This window comes from Pleurodeles waltl, chromosome 8, assembly GCF_031143425.1.
Source record: "Pleurodeles waltl isolate 20211129_DDA chromosome 8, aPleWal1.hap1.20221129, whole genome shotgun sequence".
NCBI lineage: Eukaryota > Metazoa > Chordata > Amphibia > Caudata > Salamandridae > Pleurodeles > Pleurodeles waltl.
In genome coordinates, this window is record NC_090447.1 from 882,217,973 (window position 1) to 882,233,341 (window position 15,369).

The window sequence follows — 15,369 nt, forward strand, 5'->3', positions numbered from 1 at the left end:
GACGATCTCGGCACTGTTTGGGCCTTTTTCGGTGCCGATGTTCGGTCACCGAATTTATGGGTCGAGCCATGGCCTGGTGGCAGTGGCGTCCCCTGGGCCTTGTAAATGTTTCTCTGTGTGGTTTTCGACGTCTTACTCACGGTTTGTGTATCGTCGAATCCTTCGGAGTCGGAGTCTTGGATCGAGAAGGTACCTTCCTCTTCCTGTTCCTCGAACTCCCGTTGGGCTGTCGGTGCGGACGCCATCTGAAGTCTTCTGGCTCGACGGTCTCGGAGTGTTTTTCGGGACCGGAACGCACGACAGGCCTCGCAGGTGTCTTCGCTGTGCTCAGGTGACAGGCACAGGTTGCAGACCAAGTGTTGGTCTGTGTAGGGGTATTTATTGTGGCATTTGGGGCAGAAACGAAACGGGGTCCGTTCCATCGGCGTTCTTCAGCACGCGGTCGGGCCGACCAGGCCCCGACGGAGGATCGAAAAAACTACCCCGAAGGGCACCGGAGCTCTTCGATCTTCGATGCGGTGTTGAATGTAAGTACGCCGATCCCGAACGCAACAATACCGACGAAAATCTTCCGAAATTAGCTAATTTTCCGTTCCGAAACTCGGAGCGACAGGAACACGTCCGAACCCGATGGCGGAAAAAAAACAATCGAGGATAGAGTCGACGCCCATGCGCAATGGAGACAAAAGGAGGAGTCACTCGGTCCCGTGACTCGAAAGACTTCTTCGAAGAAAAACAACTTGTAACACTCCGGACCAACACCAGATGGCGAGCTATTGCAGAACATGCGTATCTACAGCGACAGATGCCATCGAACATATATTTTTCGTGCATATTTCATACTTTATACTGTATGTGTGTATTTTGTGTATGCTCCGGGGTCCACGCACAAGGGCGGGAATATTCAATGTTTATGACTTTGAGGATACCCCTGGAAGAGAACTAGGATTTACAGGTATGTAACCGCATGTGCAACCTTGCGTTTGGGACAATGGCTATGCATGAAGACATCATGCCTAGTAGTTTCATCACTAGTTTGACTTGTATCTTTTGTTTTGGATACATGGTCTGTATTACATTGTGAAATGTGTGAACTCTTTGTGGACTTGGAGTGGCAATCCCTTTTGCTGTGTTGATTGTCGCTCCTAAGTATTGCTGTGTTTGACACGGCAGAAGGTGTGACTGTGTAGTTGATCGAGAAACCTAGTTTGTGGAGGATTTGTATGACATATTTTGTGTGTTGTGAACACCGTCTTAGCGTGTTGGTTTTGATTAACCAATCGTCTAGGTACGGGAACACATGTATTTGCTGCCTTCTTATATGTGCAGCTACTACTGCCAGGCATTTTGTAAAAAAACTCTTGGTGCAGTTGTTATTCCGAATGGCAACACTTTGAACTGGTAATGTATCCCTTGGAATACAAACCTTAGGTACTTTCTGTGTGAAGGATGTATTGGTATATGGAAATATGCATCCTTTAGGTCTAGTGTTGTCATGTAGTCTTGTTGTTTGAGCAGTGGGATTACGTCTTGTAATGTAACCATTTGAAAGTGATCTGATTTGATGTAGGTATTTAATGTTCTGAGATCTAGCATAGGTCTCAGAGTCTTGTCTTTTTTGGGTATGAGAAAGTAAAGGGAGTAAACTCCTGTGTTTATTTGTTGTTTTGGTACTAATTCTACTGCTTCTTTCTGTAGCAATGCCTGAACTTCTAGTCCTAGAAGATCTCTATGTTGTTTTGACATTGTGTGTTTTCGGTGGGACGTTTGGAGGGAATTTGAGAAATTCTATGCAATAACCATGCTGGATAATTGCTAAGACCCAAGTGTCTGTTGTTATTTCCTCCCAATGTTTGTAAAACTTGGTTAGTCTCCCCCCCCCACGGGTGTTGTGTTGGGGATTTGTGACCTTGAAGTCACTGCTTGTTTGGAGGAGTTTTGGGACTTTGGAACTTTCCTCTATTCCTTTGAAATTGTCCCCCTCTATATTGTCCCCGAAAACCTCCCCGCTGATACTGGCTCTGGTAAGTGGGCTTAGTTTGTGAGGTTGTGGCTTCTGTGGTTTGTCAGGGGTATTTTAGGAAAGTGAGGAATCTGCAGTTAGAGCCATCATAAAGGCAAAGTGCGACTACACCCACCTTCAAGGACACACCAGAGGATTCCTCGGACTGCCATAATTTTTCCAGTCAGCATACCTAATGTACATTACTTCATATGTGTCATACAGGAAGCATGCCTCCTGAGAACTAGTTTACTGCCACAGTGATAAAGGGGTTTCTGCATGTGCTTGGGTGCAATGTCCTCATTAACATTAGGGAGCTACCACTTAAGACCCCACAGGTGCATATGTAGTGTAAAAACAGAGGCAAATATCCACTGTGGTTCTGGCTCATTTCATTAAAATGGCTCTAAATCTTGCTGATTGAGGAGAAAAACTGAGGTTACTGAATGAATAGGCAGCCAAAATTTTTTCATACTTACAATTAAATTTACTATCAAAGGAAGTAGCTGTTCAAACCATGGGAGAACTTTATCTTTGTAGCTGCTGAACAAGGAGTGCAAAACATCAGAGACCTTGGTGAGGACATACACATCACTATCATCCTGTTAAAAGAAGTATCAAAAGATCAATCACCACACGCATATTAGATATTCCATGGCAATAAAGCAGAAAAATTACATTCGATTCAGTCCCACAATTGTTATACCTGTGCGATTTCCATCTTCGCCTGCAAGTAAGTTTCAGTCAGAAATTAAATAAATGTTGTGAGGAAATGGAGCTTATTATATGGTGTGGTTGTGCAACCTCACCATGTAATAAACTCACCAACACCTATAGAACCAGTAGGTTTTGTTAAACCTTCAACCCAACCCTGGGTGCTGTTGCTCGGAGCAGCACCTTCACACAAAGGAAGAAAATGGGTTACTTGCCTGTAACTTAGTTCTCCAGTATTGGGATCTTTTATAGATTCACATGCTTGAATCATTCCCAGTCGTTGAGATGGGAACCCCCACGGTACATTTAACCAAGCAGTGTTACCATAGATTTAAATCTAAGGCCCTTTAGGCCTCTTAAACACTCTTATCAGAGTAATTTTAAGAAAAAGGACCAAACTTCGGAATCCACCAATGAGGCGGCACCATTTAGAACACTCCTGAAAGAAACTCCACTACCTCAGATTTTCAAAGCACAAGTGCGTATGAAAAGATAAAGAAAGGTGAAGGTGAGATTCTCCGGTGAGGCGGGCGGGTCGCATGTGAATCTCTGAAAAATTCCAACATTGAAGAATGAAAATGTCACTTACCCAGTGTACATCTGTTCGTGGCATCAGTCGCAGTAGATTCGCATGTTCTGCAATAGCTCGCCATCTGGTGTTGGGCCGGAGTGTTACAAGTTGTTTTTCTTCGAAGAAGTCTTTCGAGTCACGGGACCGAGTGACTCCTCCTTTTGTCTCCATTGCGCATGGGCGTCGACTCCATCCTCGATTGTTTTTCCCCGCAGAGGGTGAGGTAGGAGTTGAATTGTAGTAATAGTGCCCATGCAATGGAGTGACTAAGTATGCACTTATTTAAGGTTGAGATGATACATATATAAATAATTGAAGGTAACTTCCAAACTGCTACAGGCTCCCGGGGAGGCGGGTGGGCACATGCGAATCTACTGCGACTGATGCCACGAACAGATGTACACTGGGTAAGTGACATTTTCAGTTCGATGGCATCTGTCGCTGTAGATACGCATGTTCTGCAATAGACTAGTAAGCAGTTATTTCCCCAAAAGCGGTGGATCAGCCTGTAGGAGTGGAAGTAGTCTGAAATAATGTCCTTAATACAGCTTGACCTACTGTGGCTTGTTGTGCGGATAACACGTCTACACAGTAGTGCTTGGTGAATGTGTGAGGCGTAGACCATGTGGCTGCCTTACATATTTCTTGCATTGGGATGTTTCCTAGAAAGGCCATGGTAGCACCTTTCTTTCTGGTTGAGTGTGCCCTTGGTGTAATGGGCAGCTGTCGTTTAGCTTTAAGGTAGCAGATTTGGATGCATTTAACTATCCATCTGGCTATACCTTGTTTTGAAATTGGGTTTCCTGCATGAGGTTTTTGAAATGCAATAAAGAGTTGTTTAGTCTTTCTGATGTTCTTTGTTCTGTCAATGTAATACATTAATGCTCTTTTGACATCTAATGTATGTAGTGCCCTTTCAGCTACGGTATCTGGCTGTGGAAAGAACACCGGAAGTTCCACTGTTTGATTTAGATGGAACGGTGAAATAACCTTTGGCAAAAATTTAGGATTGGTCCTTAGGACGACTTTATTTTTGTGTAGTTGTATAAAAGGTTCCTGTATAGTAAACGCCTGAATCTCGCTTACTCTTCTCAGGGAAGTAATGGCGATGAGAAATGCCACCTTCCAGGTTAGGAACTGTATGTCGCAGGAGTGCATGGGTTCAAAAGGTGGACCCATAAGTCTAGTTAGGACAACATTTAGGTTCCATGAAGGAACAGGTAGTGTTCTTGGTGGTATAATTCTCCTAAGGCCCTCCATGAATGCTTTAATGACTGGTATTTTATATAGGGAAGTTGAATAGGTAGTCTGCAGGTATGCAGATATTGCTGCAAGGTGAATCTTAATGGAAGAGAAAGCTAGGTTAGATTTTTGTAAGTGAAGCAAGTAACCCACTACATGTTCTGGAGTTGTGTGTAATGGTTGTATTTGATTAATATGGCAGTAGCAAACAAACCTCTTCCATTTACTTGCATAGCAGTGCCTGGTGGATGGCCTTCTTGCTTGTTTTATGACTTCCATACATTCTTGGGTAAGTTGTAAGTGCCCGAATTCTAGGATTTCAGGAGCCAGATTGCTAGATTCAGCGATGCTGGATCTGGGTGTCTGATCTTTTGGTTGTGCTGTGTCAACAGATCTGGCCTGTTGGGCAATTTGATGCAGGGTACCACTGATAGGTCTAGCAGCGTTGTGTACCAGGGTTGCCTTGCCCAAGTTGGTGCTATCAATATGAGTTTGAGTTTGCTTTGACTGAGTTTGTTTACCAGGTAAGGAAGGAGAGGGAGAGGAGGAAAAGCGTAAGCAAATATCCCTGACCAGTTCATCCATAGGGCATTGCCTTGGGATTGTTTGTGTGGGTATCTGGATGCGAAGTTTTGGCATTTTGCGTTCTCCCTTGTCGCAAACAAGTCTATCTGAGGTGTTCCCCAGAGTTTGAAATAAGTGTTCAGTATTTGGGGGTGAATTTCCCATTCGTGGACCTGTTGGTGATCTCGAGAGAGATTGTCTGCGAGTTGATTTTGTATCCCTGGTATAAACTGTGCAATTAGGCGAATTTGGTTGTGAATTGCCCAATGCCAAATTTTTTGTGCTAACATGCTTAACTGCGTGGAGTGCGTCCCTCCCTGCTTGTTTAGATAATACATTGTTGTCATGTTGTCTGTTTTGACGAGAATGTATTTGTGAACTATTATTGGTTGGAAAGCTTTTAGTGCTTGAAAAACTGCAAGAAGTTCTAGGTGATTGATATGCAGTTTTGTTTGATGTACGTTCCATTGTCCTTGTATGCTGTGTTGATCGAGGTGTGCTCCCCACCCTGTCATGGAAGCATCTGTTATTACGTATTGTGGCACTGGGTCTTGAAAAGGCCGCCCCTTGTTTAAATTTATGTTGTTCCACCACAGAAGCGAGAGGTAAGTTTGGCGGTCTATTAACACCAGATCTAGAAGGTGACCCTGTGCTTGAGACCACTGTGATGCTAGGCATTGTTGTAAGGGCCTCATGTGCAGTCTTGCGTTTGGGACAATGGCTATGCATGATGACATCATGCCTAGGAGTTGTAATACCATCTTTGCTTGTATCTTTTGTGTTGGATACATGCGTTGTATGATGGTGTTGAAATTTTGAATTCTTTGTGGACTTGGAGTGGCTACTCCTTTTGATGTGTCTATTATGGCTCCCAGGTATTGTTGTACCTTGCGTGGCCGAATCTTGGATTTTGTGAAATTGACGGTGAACCCTAGTTTGAAGAGGGTTTGTATGATATGATTTGTGTGATTTGAGCACTCTATTAACGAATGGGCCTTGATTAGCCAGTCGTCTAGATATGGGAACACATGTATTTGCTGCCTTCTGATGTGTGCAGCGACTACCGCTAGACATTTGGTAAAGACTCTTGGTGCGGTTGTTAATCCGAAAGGCAGTACCTTGAATTGGTAATGTATTCCTTTGAATACAAACCTTAGGTATTTCCTGTGCGATGGGTGAATTGGTATATGGAAATAAGCATCCTTGAGGTCTAAAGTTGCCATGTAGTCGTGCAGCTTTAGCAATGGCAATACTTCTTGTAGTGTGACCATGTGGAAGTGGTCTGATTTGATGAAAGTGTTGACTACTCTGAGGTCTAGGATTGGTCTCAGTGTTTTGTCCTTCTTTGGTATCAGAAAGTACAGTGAGTAAACTCCTGTGTTTATTTGTGTGTTTGGCACTAATTCGATTGCATTCTTTTGCAATAGTGCCTGCACTTCTATCTCTAGGAGATTGGAATGGTGTGTTGTTAAATTTTGTGCTTTTGGTGGTATGTTTGGAGGGAACTGTAGAAATTCTATGCAGTAACCATGTTGGATAATTGCTAGAACCCAAGTGTCTGTAGTGATTTTCTCCCATGCTCTGTAATAATGACCTATTCGTCCCCCCACTGGTGTTGTGTGGAGGGGGTGAGTGACATGTGAGTCACTGTTTAGTAGTAGGGGTTTTGGGGCTTTGGAATCTTCCTCTATTTCTAGGGAATTGCCCTCCTCTATATTGTCCCCGAAAACCTCCTCTATACTGTCCTTGGTAACTGGACGGTGTGGCTTGTGAGGTGCTGGCTTGTGTGCTTTGACCCCGAAACCCCCCTCGAAAGGGCGTTTTACGGAATGAGCTGTAATTCCCTCTGCTCTGCGGGGAGTAGAGTGCGCCCATGGCTTTGGCAGTGTCCGTATCTTTTTTGAGTTTCTCAATCGCTGTGTCCACTTCTGGACCGAACAGTTCTTTTTCATTAAAAGGCATATTGAGAACTGCTTGTTGAATCTCTGGTTTAAATCCAGACGTTCGGAGCCATGCATGCCTCCTGATAGTTACAGATGTATTAATTGTCCGTGCAGCTGTATCTGCAGCGTCCATGGAGGAGCGGATCTGGTTGTTGGAGATGGCCTGTCCCTCCTCAACCACTTGTTTTGCCCTATTTTGGAAGTCTTTGGGCAGATGTTCAATGAGATGTTGCATCTCGTCCCAGTGGGCTCTGTCATAGCGCGCAAGTAGTGCCTGGGAGTTCGCGATGCGCCACTGGTTTGCAGCTTGTGCTGCGACTCTTTTACCAGCTGCATCAAACTTGCGGCTTTCTTTATCTGGGGGTGGTGCATCTCCAGATGTGTGAGAGTTGGCCCTTTTCCTAGCTGCTCCTACAACAGTCTGGTGGCAGCTGTGTTGTGATGAAAGCCGGGTCTGTAGGAGGCGGCTTATACTTTTTTTCCACCCTTGGTGTGATTGCCCTACTTTTGACCGGGTCCTTAAATATGTCTTTTGCGTGCCGGAGCATACCAGGGAGCATAGGCAGGCTTTGGTAGGAGCTGTGGGTGGAGGAGAGTGTGTTGAACAGGAAATCATCCTCGACCTGTTCTGAGTGGAGGCTTACGTTGTGAAATTGTGCTGCTCTAGCCACCACCTGAGAGTACGCGGTGCTGTCTTCTGGTGGAGATGGTTTTGTAGGGTATGCCTCTGGGCTGTTATCTGACACTGGGGCGTCGTATAGGTCCCATGCGTCCTGGTCCTGGTCACCCTGGCTCATGGTGGTGTGAGCTGGGGAGTGTGATGGCGTTTGTGCTGGTGAAACGTTAATCACGGGCGGAGGAGAGGGTGGTGGTGTAACTCTTTTCACCACTTTTGGTTGTGGTGCTTGTTCCGTCTGGAACTCCAACCTTCTCTTTCTCCTAATGGGGGGAAGGGTGCTTATTTTTCCTGTCCCCTGCTGAATGAAGATACGCTTTTGCGTATGGTCCGCATCAGTTGCTTGTAGCTCTTCCACAAACCTATGCTTCTGCATTTGGGAGGTTAGCGAGTGCTCTTCTGTATAAGAGCCTGAAGCTGGGTCGCTTGCAGTTTGTTTCGGCGTCGAAACTGTGTCTGCGTGTTTTTTCGGCTCCGAGGTGACTTTTTTCCTTTTCGGGGCCGAAACCTCTCGGCGTCGATCTGTTTCGGTGCCGCTGTCTCGGCGTCGAGCCGTGTCCACACCGGCATCTCGGTGTCGAGGCTTGTCTCCAGCACTTTCTCGGTCCCGAGAAGGCTGCGTGCCGGTGTCTCGACCGGAGTCGGACGATCTCGGCACTGTTTGGGCCTTTTTCGGTGCCGACGGTCGGTCACCGATTTTATGGGTTGAGCCATGGCCTGGTGGCAGTGGCGTCCCCTGGGCCTTGTAAATGTTTCTTTGTGTGGTTTTCGACGTCTTACTCACGGTTTGTGTATCGTCGAATCCTTCGGAGTCTGAGTCTTGGATCGAGAAGGTACCTTCCTCTTCCTGTTCCTCGAACTCCCGTCGGGCTGTCGGTGCGGACGCCATTTGAAGTCTTCTGGCTCGACGGTCTCGGAGTGTTTTTCGGGACCGGAACGCACGACAGGCCTCGCAGGTGTCTTCGCTGTGCTCAGGTGACAGGCACAGGTTGCAGACCAAGTGTTGGTCTGTGTAGGGGTATTTATTGTGGCATTTGGGGCAGAAACGGAACGGGGTCCGTTCCATCGGCGTTCTTCAGCACGCGGTCGGGCCGACCAGGCCCCGACGGAGGATCGAAAAATTACCCCGAAGGGCACCGGAGCTCTTCGATGCGGTGTTGAATGTAAGTATGCCGATCCCGAACGCAACAATACCGACGAAAATCTTCCGAAATTAACTATTTTTTCTGTTCCGAAACTCGGAGCGACAGGAACACGTCCGAACCCGATGGCGGAAAAAAAAACAATCGAGGATGGAGTCGACGCCCATGCGCAATGGAGACAAAAGGAGGAGTCACTCGGTCCCGTGACTCAAAAGACTTCTTCGAAGAAAAACAACTTGTAACACTCCGGCCCAACACCAGATGGCGAGCTATTGCAGAACATGCGTATCTACAGCGACAGATGCCATCGAACCTAAAGTTACAGTTAAGTAACTGTAGGAAGTTGGCTCTGAATATACTATTTCAAAGTAAGAAATAGTGTGCACAGAGTCCAAAGGTTTCCCTTAGAGGTATGATAGTGGCAAAAAGAATTCTAATGCTCTATTTTGTGGTAGTGTGGTTGAGCAGTAGGCTTAGAGGGTAGTGTTAAGCATTTGTTGTGCACACAGGCAATAAATGAGGAACACACTCAGACTTACTTCAGGCCAATAGGTTTTTATATTAAAAAATATCTTAGTTTTGTTTTAAGAACCAAAGGTTCAAGATTTACGAGTAATACTTTAAATGAAAGGTATTTCACGTAGATACTTTAGGAACTTTGAATGAACACAATATCATGTACAGTCTTTGTAAAAATGGCAATAAGCTATTTTAAAGGCGGACACTGCAAAAATCAACAGTTTTTGGGGGAGGTAAGTAGAGGTTAGTTTTGTAGGTAAGTTAAACACTTACAAGCCTCAAAATGGGTCATAAATAGCCCACCGTTGGGGGTTCAAGGCAACCCCAAAGTCACCACACCAGCAGCTCAGTGCCGGTCAGGGGCAGAGGTCAAAGATGTGCCCAAACATAGGCTTCTATGGAGAACAGGGGTGCTCCAATTCCAGTTGACCAGCATGTAAGTACCAGTGTCCTCGGGGGCAGACTTGGGGGGGTGGGGGAGGGGGGACGGGAGGACTTCGGTTCCTTCAGGTCTTGGGGGCTGCGGGTGCAGTGTTGATTCCAGGCGTCGGGTCCCTTGTTACAGGCAGTCAGGGGGAGCCTCTGGATTTCCTCTGCAGTCGTCACTGTGGGGGGAGGAGGGGGCTCGTCTCTGGTTACTCACAGGCTCGCAGTCGCCAGGGAGTCCTCCCAAAGTGTTGGTTTTCCGCAGGTCGAGCCGGGGGCTGAAGTAAGGGTCAGCTCAGGACACCTTAGGGGCTGTCCTGACTGGTGGGAGACTCCTCCTTGTTTTCCTAATTATCTCCTCCAGCCTTGCCGCCAAAAGTGGAGGCAGTGGCGGAGGGGTGGGCATCTCCACTAGTTGGGATGCCCTGTGGTGCTGTAACAAAGGGGGTGAGCCTTTGAGGCTCACCGCCAGGTGTTCGTTCCTGCAGGGGGAGGTGAGAAGCACCTCCACCCAGTACAGGCTTTGTTCCTGGCCACAGAGTGACAAAGTCACTCTCCCCATATGGCCAGCAACATGTCTGGTGTGTGGCAGGCTGGCAGAAACTAGTCAGCCTACACTGGAAGTCAGGTATGTTTTCAGGGGGCATCTCTAAGATGCCCTCTGGGTGTATTTTACAATAAATTGCACACTGGCATCAGTGTTCATTTATTGTGCTGAGAAGTTTGATTCCAAACTTCCTGGTCTTCAGCGTAGCCAATATGGAACTGTTAAGTTTGTGTTTGACAAACTCCCAGACCATATAATCTTATGGCTACCCTGCACTTACAATGTCCAAGGTTTTGCTTAGACACTGTAGGGGCATAGTGCTCATGCACCTATGCCCTCACCTATGGTATAGTCCACCCTGCCTTAGGGCTGTAAGGCCTGCTAGAGGGGTGACTTACCTATGCCACAGGCAGTGTGAGGTTGGCATGGCACTCTGAGGGAAGTGCCATGTCAACTTAGTCATTTTCTCCCCACCAGCACACACAAGCTATGAGGTAGTGTGCATGTGCTGAGTGATGGGTCCCTAGGGTGGCATAAGACATGCTGCAACCCTTAGAGACCTTCCCTGGCATCAGAGCCCTTGCTACCAGGGGTACCAGTTACAAGGGACTTACCTGAGTGCCAGGGTTGTGCCAATTGTGGAGACAAAGGTACAGTTTAGGGAAAGAAAACTGGTGCTGGGGCCTGGTTAGCAGGGTCCCAGCACACTTTCAAGTCATAACTTAGCATCAGCAAAGGCAAAACGTCAGGGGGTAACCATGCCAAGGAGGCATTTCCTTACAGTAACTAATTTTCTTATTCCAGTATTGGAACTTTCATATAGATTCACATACTTGAATCAGAGTAGCAAGCAGTACGTATGCACATTGTAACACACTTGTAATCTATTCGGTACATACACTGAAAGCATATTAACACACCAATATATCGAATTTTTTTTTATTTTATTTTTTAAACATTATAGTCACATCACCATTAACATTTAGCATGAATCTGAGACAACTAGGCATAGACAATGTGCATATCTGACATCAGGATGGTGGGATGAAAGAAGCAGCTCACCTTCACTGGAAAAGGTTCTGGAGGACTGCTTCACCCACCGCTACCTCTCCTTGAGATAATGCTTCCAGGCAGTAATGTCTGGTAAATGTATGGCAGCTCTTCCAAGTTGCTGCTCTACAAATGTCTTGCAGCGGTACACCAGTAAACTGTGCTGAAGAAGAAACTGCCCGCGTTGAATGTGCACAGACAGAAGATTGTAGTGGCTTGCCCGCTGCTTGATAGCAAATTTGAATTGCTCGGGAGATCCATCTAGCTATGCTGGGTTTAGAGAGCAGTTGATCCATCTGGGTGCACTGTATGCCACAAATAGTTTGTTGGACCTGCAAAATGGTTTAATCCTGTAAAGAAAATTTAATACACCCTTTAATGTCTAAAGAGTGTAATGTTCTCTCCGCTGGAGTCGTCGGATCTGGAAAGAACGTATTGAAAACTAAGGGCTCATTCAGATGAAAATCCAAAAGGGACCTTTGGAATAAAATGCGGATTAGTGCGCAAGATTAGTCTATCTTTTTTAAAATGTAAAAACAGCTCCTGTATGGAAAGTGTATGCATCTCACTGACTCGTCTGGCTGATGAGGGCAACACGTAAGGTGACTTTCCAGGAGAGGAATTTCATAGAAGCTCGATGAATTGGCTCGAAAGGCTTCTTAATATGTTGCGTGAGAATAATATTTAAATTCCAAGAAGGAGGACTGAATGGTGGAAACACTGAAAAGCCCTTTAGGAAATCCTTTAATCAACCTGGAGGACCATAACGAAGGTGAAGAGTGAGCATCTATAAGATGCAATCACCGCCAGCTGAACCTTTATAGAGGAATGTGCAAGGCCTGAATGCGCTAAATACAACAAGTAAGGTAATATCTGCTCCGGAGATGAGGAAAGAATCAATTTGCTGTTGACACCACAAACGCAACCTTTTCCACTTACATAAGTAAGCTTTATTGGTGCTGGCTGCTCTGGCTTTGGATAGAATGTCCCTGCACTCTTGTGGAATGTTTAAATGTGCAAATCCCCTGTGCTCAGGAGTCATGCTAATAATCGCATTGAGGATCTGGATGCAAGGTCTGACCGTTTCTCATTGTTAGCAGATGGAGATACTCATTGGGATGTGAGGCTTCACTGACCGAAGAAGTTCCGCGAACCAATTTTGGCGAGGCCAGTACAGGGCTTTTAATATCAGCTAGCATGGTTCTCTCCATTTCTGCTAGGACTCTCAGGATCAAGGTGATTGGTGGAAAAGCGTAGGCAAAGATTCCTGACCAAGCTCTGGAAAATGCATTCCCCATGCCAGCTTGCTAAATATCAGCATTTGGCATTCAACTCGCTGGCGAATAGGTCAAGTTTGGGTGTTCCCACTGGGAAAAAATTTGGTTAACGGGACTGGTCCAGTTAACATTTGTGACACATTGATTTTTGCCTGCTTAGCAAGTCTCCTATTGTGTTCTGTATGCCTGGAAGGTGCACTGCTGTGAGCAGGATGCCCTGCTGTGCCATCTAGTTCCAGATCTTCTGAGCGTCCCTGGGCGGAGGAAGAGATCGTGTGCCTCCCTGTTTTGTTGAGGTAAGGCATTGTAGTTGTGTTGTCCGTTCTTATTACCACTTCTGAACCGGCAATCTTTGGGAGGAAAGCCTGTAAAGCTAGATGAACTACTTTGAGCTCCAGCAGATTGATGTGCATTGTCCGCAACTCTAGTGGCCACTTGCCACTTACCCGTAGGTCTTGTAAAACCGCTCTCCAACTTTCCAGGGAGGCATCTGTGGTGACTGTCCACGGTGCTGGGCGATGAAGAAAAGATAGACCGACAGATGTTTGAGACCACCACACCAGAGCTTTGATGATCACCAGAGTAATTGTCATCTGATGTTCGATGCTTCCTGGAGCCATTGAACATTGAGCTGCTCTTGCAGGGGGTGCATTTCGAGTCTGCAGAGAGGAATTAGAGGCATGCATGAGGACATCATGCCCAATACGGACCTGAAGAGGCGTACTGAAATGTAGGCTTCTTTGAACCGATGTTACTACAGATCTTAGTTTCTGCTGTCTTTCCGCAGTGGGACATGCTATTGTTGATTGAGTGTCCAGTTTTGACCCTAGATAAGTGATCCTGCGTGATGGTTGGGGTTTGGATTTCTCCCAGTTGAGAGTTTGACCTGCGTGCTCCCATGTAGGTGCTTGCTTTTATCTGCCAATCTTGTAGGTATGGCAATACTTGATTTTCTTCTCCTGAGAAAGGCTGCAATAGGAGCTAGGCACTTCGTGAATATCCTGGGAGCTGACTTTAGGCCAAATGGAAGGACTCGAAATTGAAAAAGGCTACCATGAATCTCCAGTATTGTTTGTGGGCTGGGTAAATGGGGATGTGGAAATAGGCATCCTTTGGGTCTAGTGTAGACAAATTCTCCCTGGTTCAATTGCAGAAGAACATCCTGAAGACTTACCATGAGGAAGGATTGTTTTCTTAAGTAGGTGATTAATTCCCTGAGATAAAGGATCAGCCTCCAGCCCTTCCACTTTTTGTGAATGAGAAAATCTGGAGTAAAAACCTCTTCCTCACTGTGATGGAGGTACTCTTTCATTTTGCGCCTTTGAGGAGCAGTTTGTTGATCGCTCAAGTTGTTCTGGATACTTTAATGAAGTTCTGCGAGGAGGCATTTGGACAAACTCTAGTGTTTGTGTCCATGCTTTATGAGCTGCAAGACCCACTTGTCTGATGTTATGGCTTGCCATTGTTGGAAAAAATTATCTTTCTGCCTAGAACCAGGGAAGGATGGATGAGGCAGCCGGAGCCTTGGATACATCATGTTCTGCGAGCTGAGTCTTTAGCAGGACGAGCTGGACGTCCCCTGGAGCCAAACCTGTTGTAGACTGCTTGTGGCAGCTGCCTTTGGGAGTAAAATTGACTAAATTTCTGAGAAGAGGAAGGATGTGACTGGTATCTGTATTGCTGGTAGCCTCCCCTATGAGAAGGCACCCCACGCCCTCTACGGGTTTGAAAGGAAGGCCTCCGAAACTGGAGAGTTTCCAAAAGATTTTACTGTGTCGGACTTAACTGCAGTGTCTCGTCAATGTGTTTACCAAACACTGCCTGGCCATCAAAGGGAAGAGCTAGGATCTTATTCTGGACAGAACGATGTGGCCTTTAACCAACCTTGCCTCGGAAGGACAGCTGAACCTGCGAACTGACGAAACGCAGTAGTGGCCATATCCATTGCACAAGCTATTTCCGCTGATGTACGTTCTCCCTCATGCAAGGTCTTTTTTGCTTCCGGCAACTGATCAATATGCGGGGCGATGTCTGCCCATAATTGCCTATCATATCTGGCAAACACTGCCAGGGAGTTAGCCGCTCTTATGAGGCTAGACATTGATGAAAACCTCTTCCCGATGTTTTTCAACCGTCTACCCTCTTTGTCTGGAGGTGCGGAAATTGGAGCAGAGGGATTCTTGAATTTTCTGTGCTGCTTGATTGACAATTGAATCTGGATAGGGGTGACCAGTCAAACATGCTGGGGCATCCTCTGGCACCTTGTACTTCTTGTCCAAGCGAGGAAGCACCACCATGACTTTCAAACCCTCTTCCCGTAGGAAACGGACTAGCGGTATGGAGCATACTGATTTCTGGAAAGGTTCAGTAAAATCATATAGAAAGCAATCAGTTTGCTTGGATGGCATTGAAAGTGCAAAACACTTAGCTGCTCTTTCCAAAAGATTATGGACTCCTCCAATGTCATCTGGAGGCAAATCTACTTTTGGTTGAGGAGCAGTGTAAAGAAATGGCTCCTTGTTGCAGTTACCCCCCACTTTTTGTCTGATACTGATGCTGACTTGACTGAAGTGTGCTGGGACCCTGCTAACCAGGCCCCAGCACCAGTGTTCTTTCACCTAAAATGTACCATTGTTTCCACAATTGGCACAACCCTGGCACCTAGGTAAGTCCCTTGTAACTGGTACCCCTGGTAC

General features: G+C 46.2%; 1 protein-coding gene across 1 annotated transcript in view; it reads right to left on the reverse strand.

The window, feature by feature from the left end:
- The window catches only part of IPO5 (importin 5), a 531,657-nt gene that overhangs the window by 157,813 nt on the left and 358,475 nt on the right, over positions 1-15,369 (reverse strand). The window contains exon 22 of the mRNA XM_069205185.1: positions 2,482-2,604. Coding sequence (XP_069061286.1) covers positions 2,482-2,604 — 123 coding nt within the window. The remainder of the gene's footprint in view (positions 1-2,481; positions 2,605-15,369) is intronic.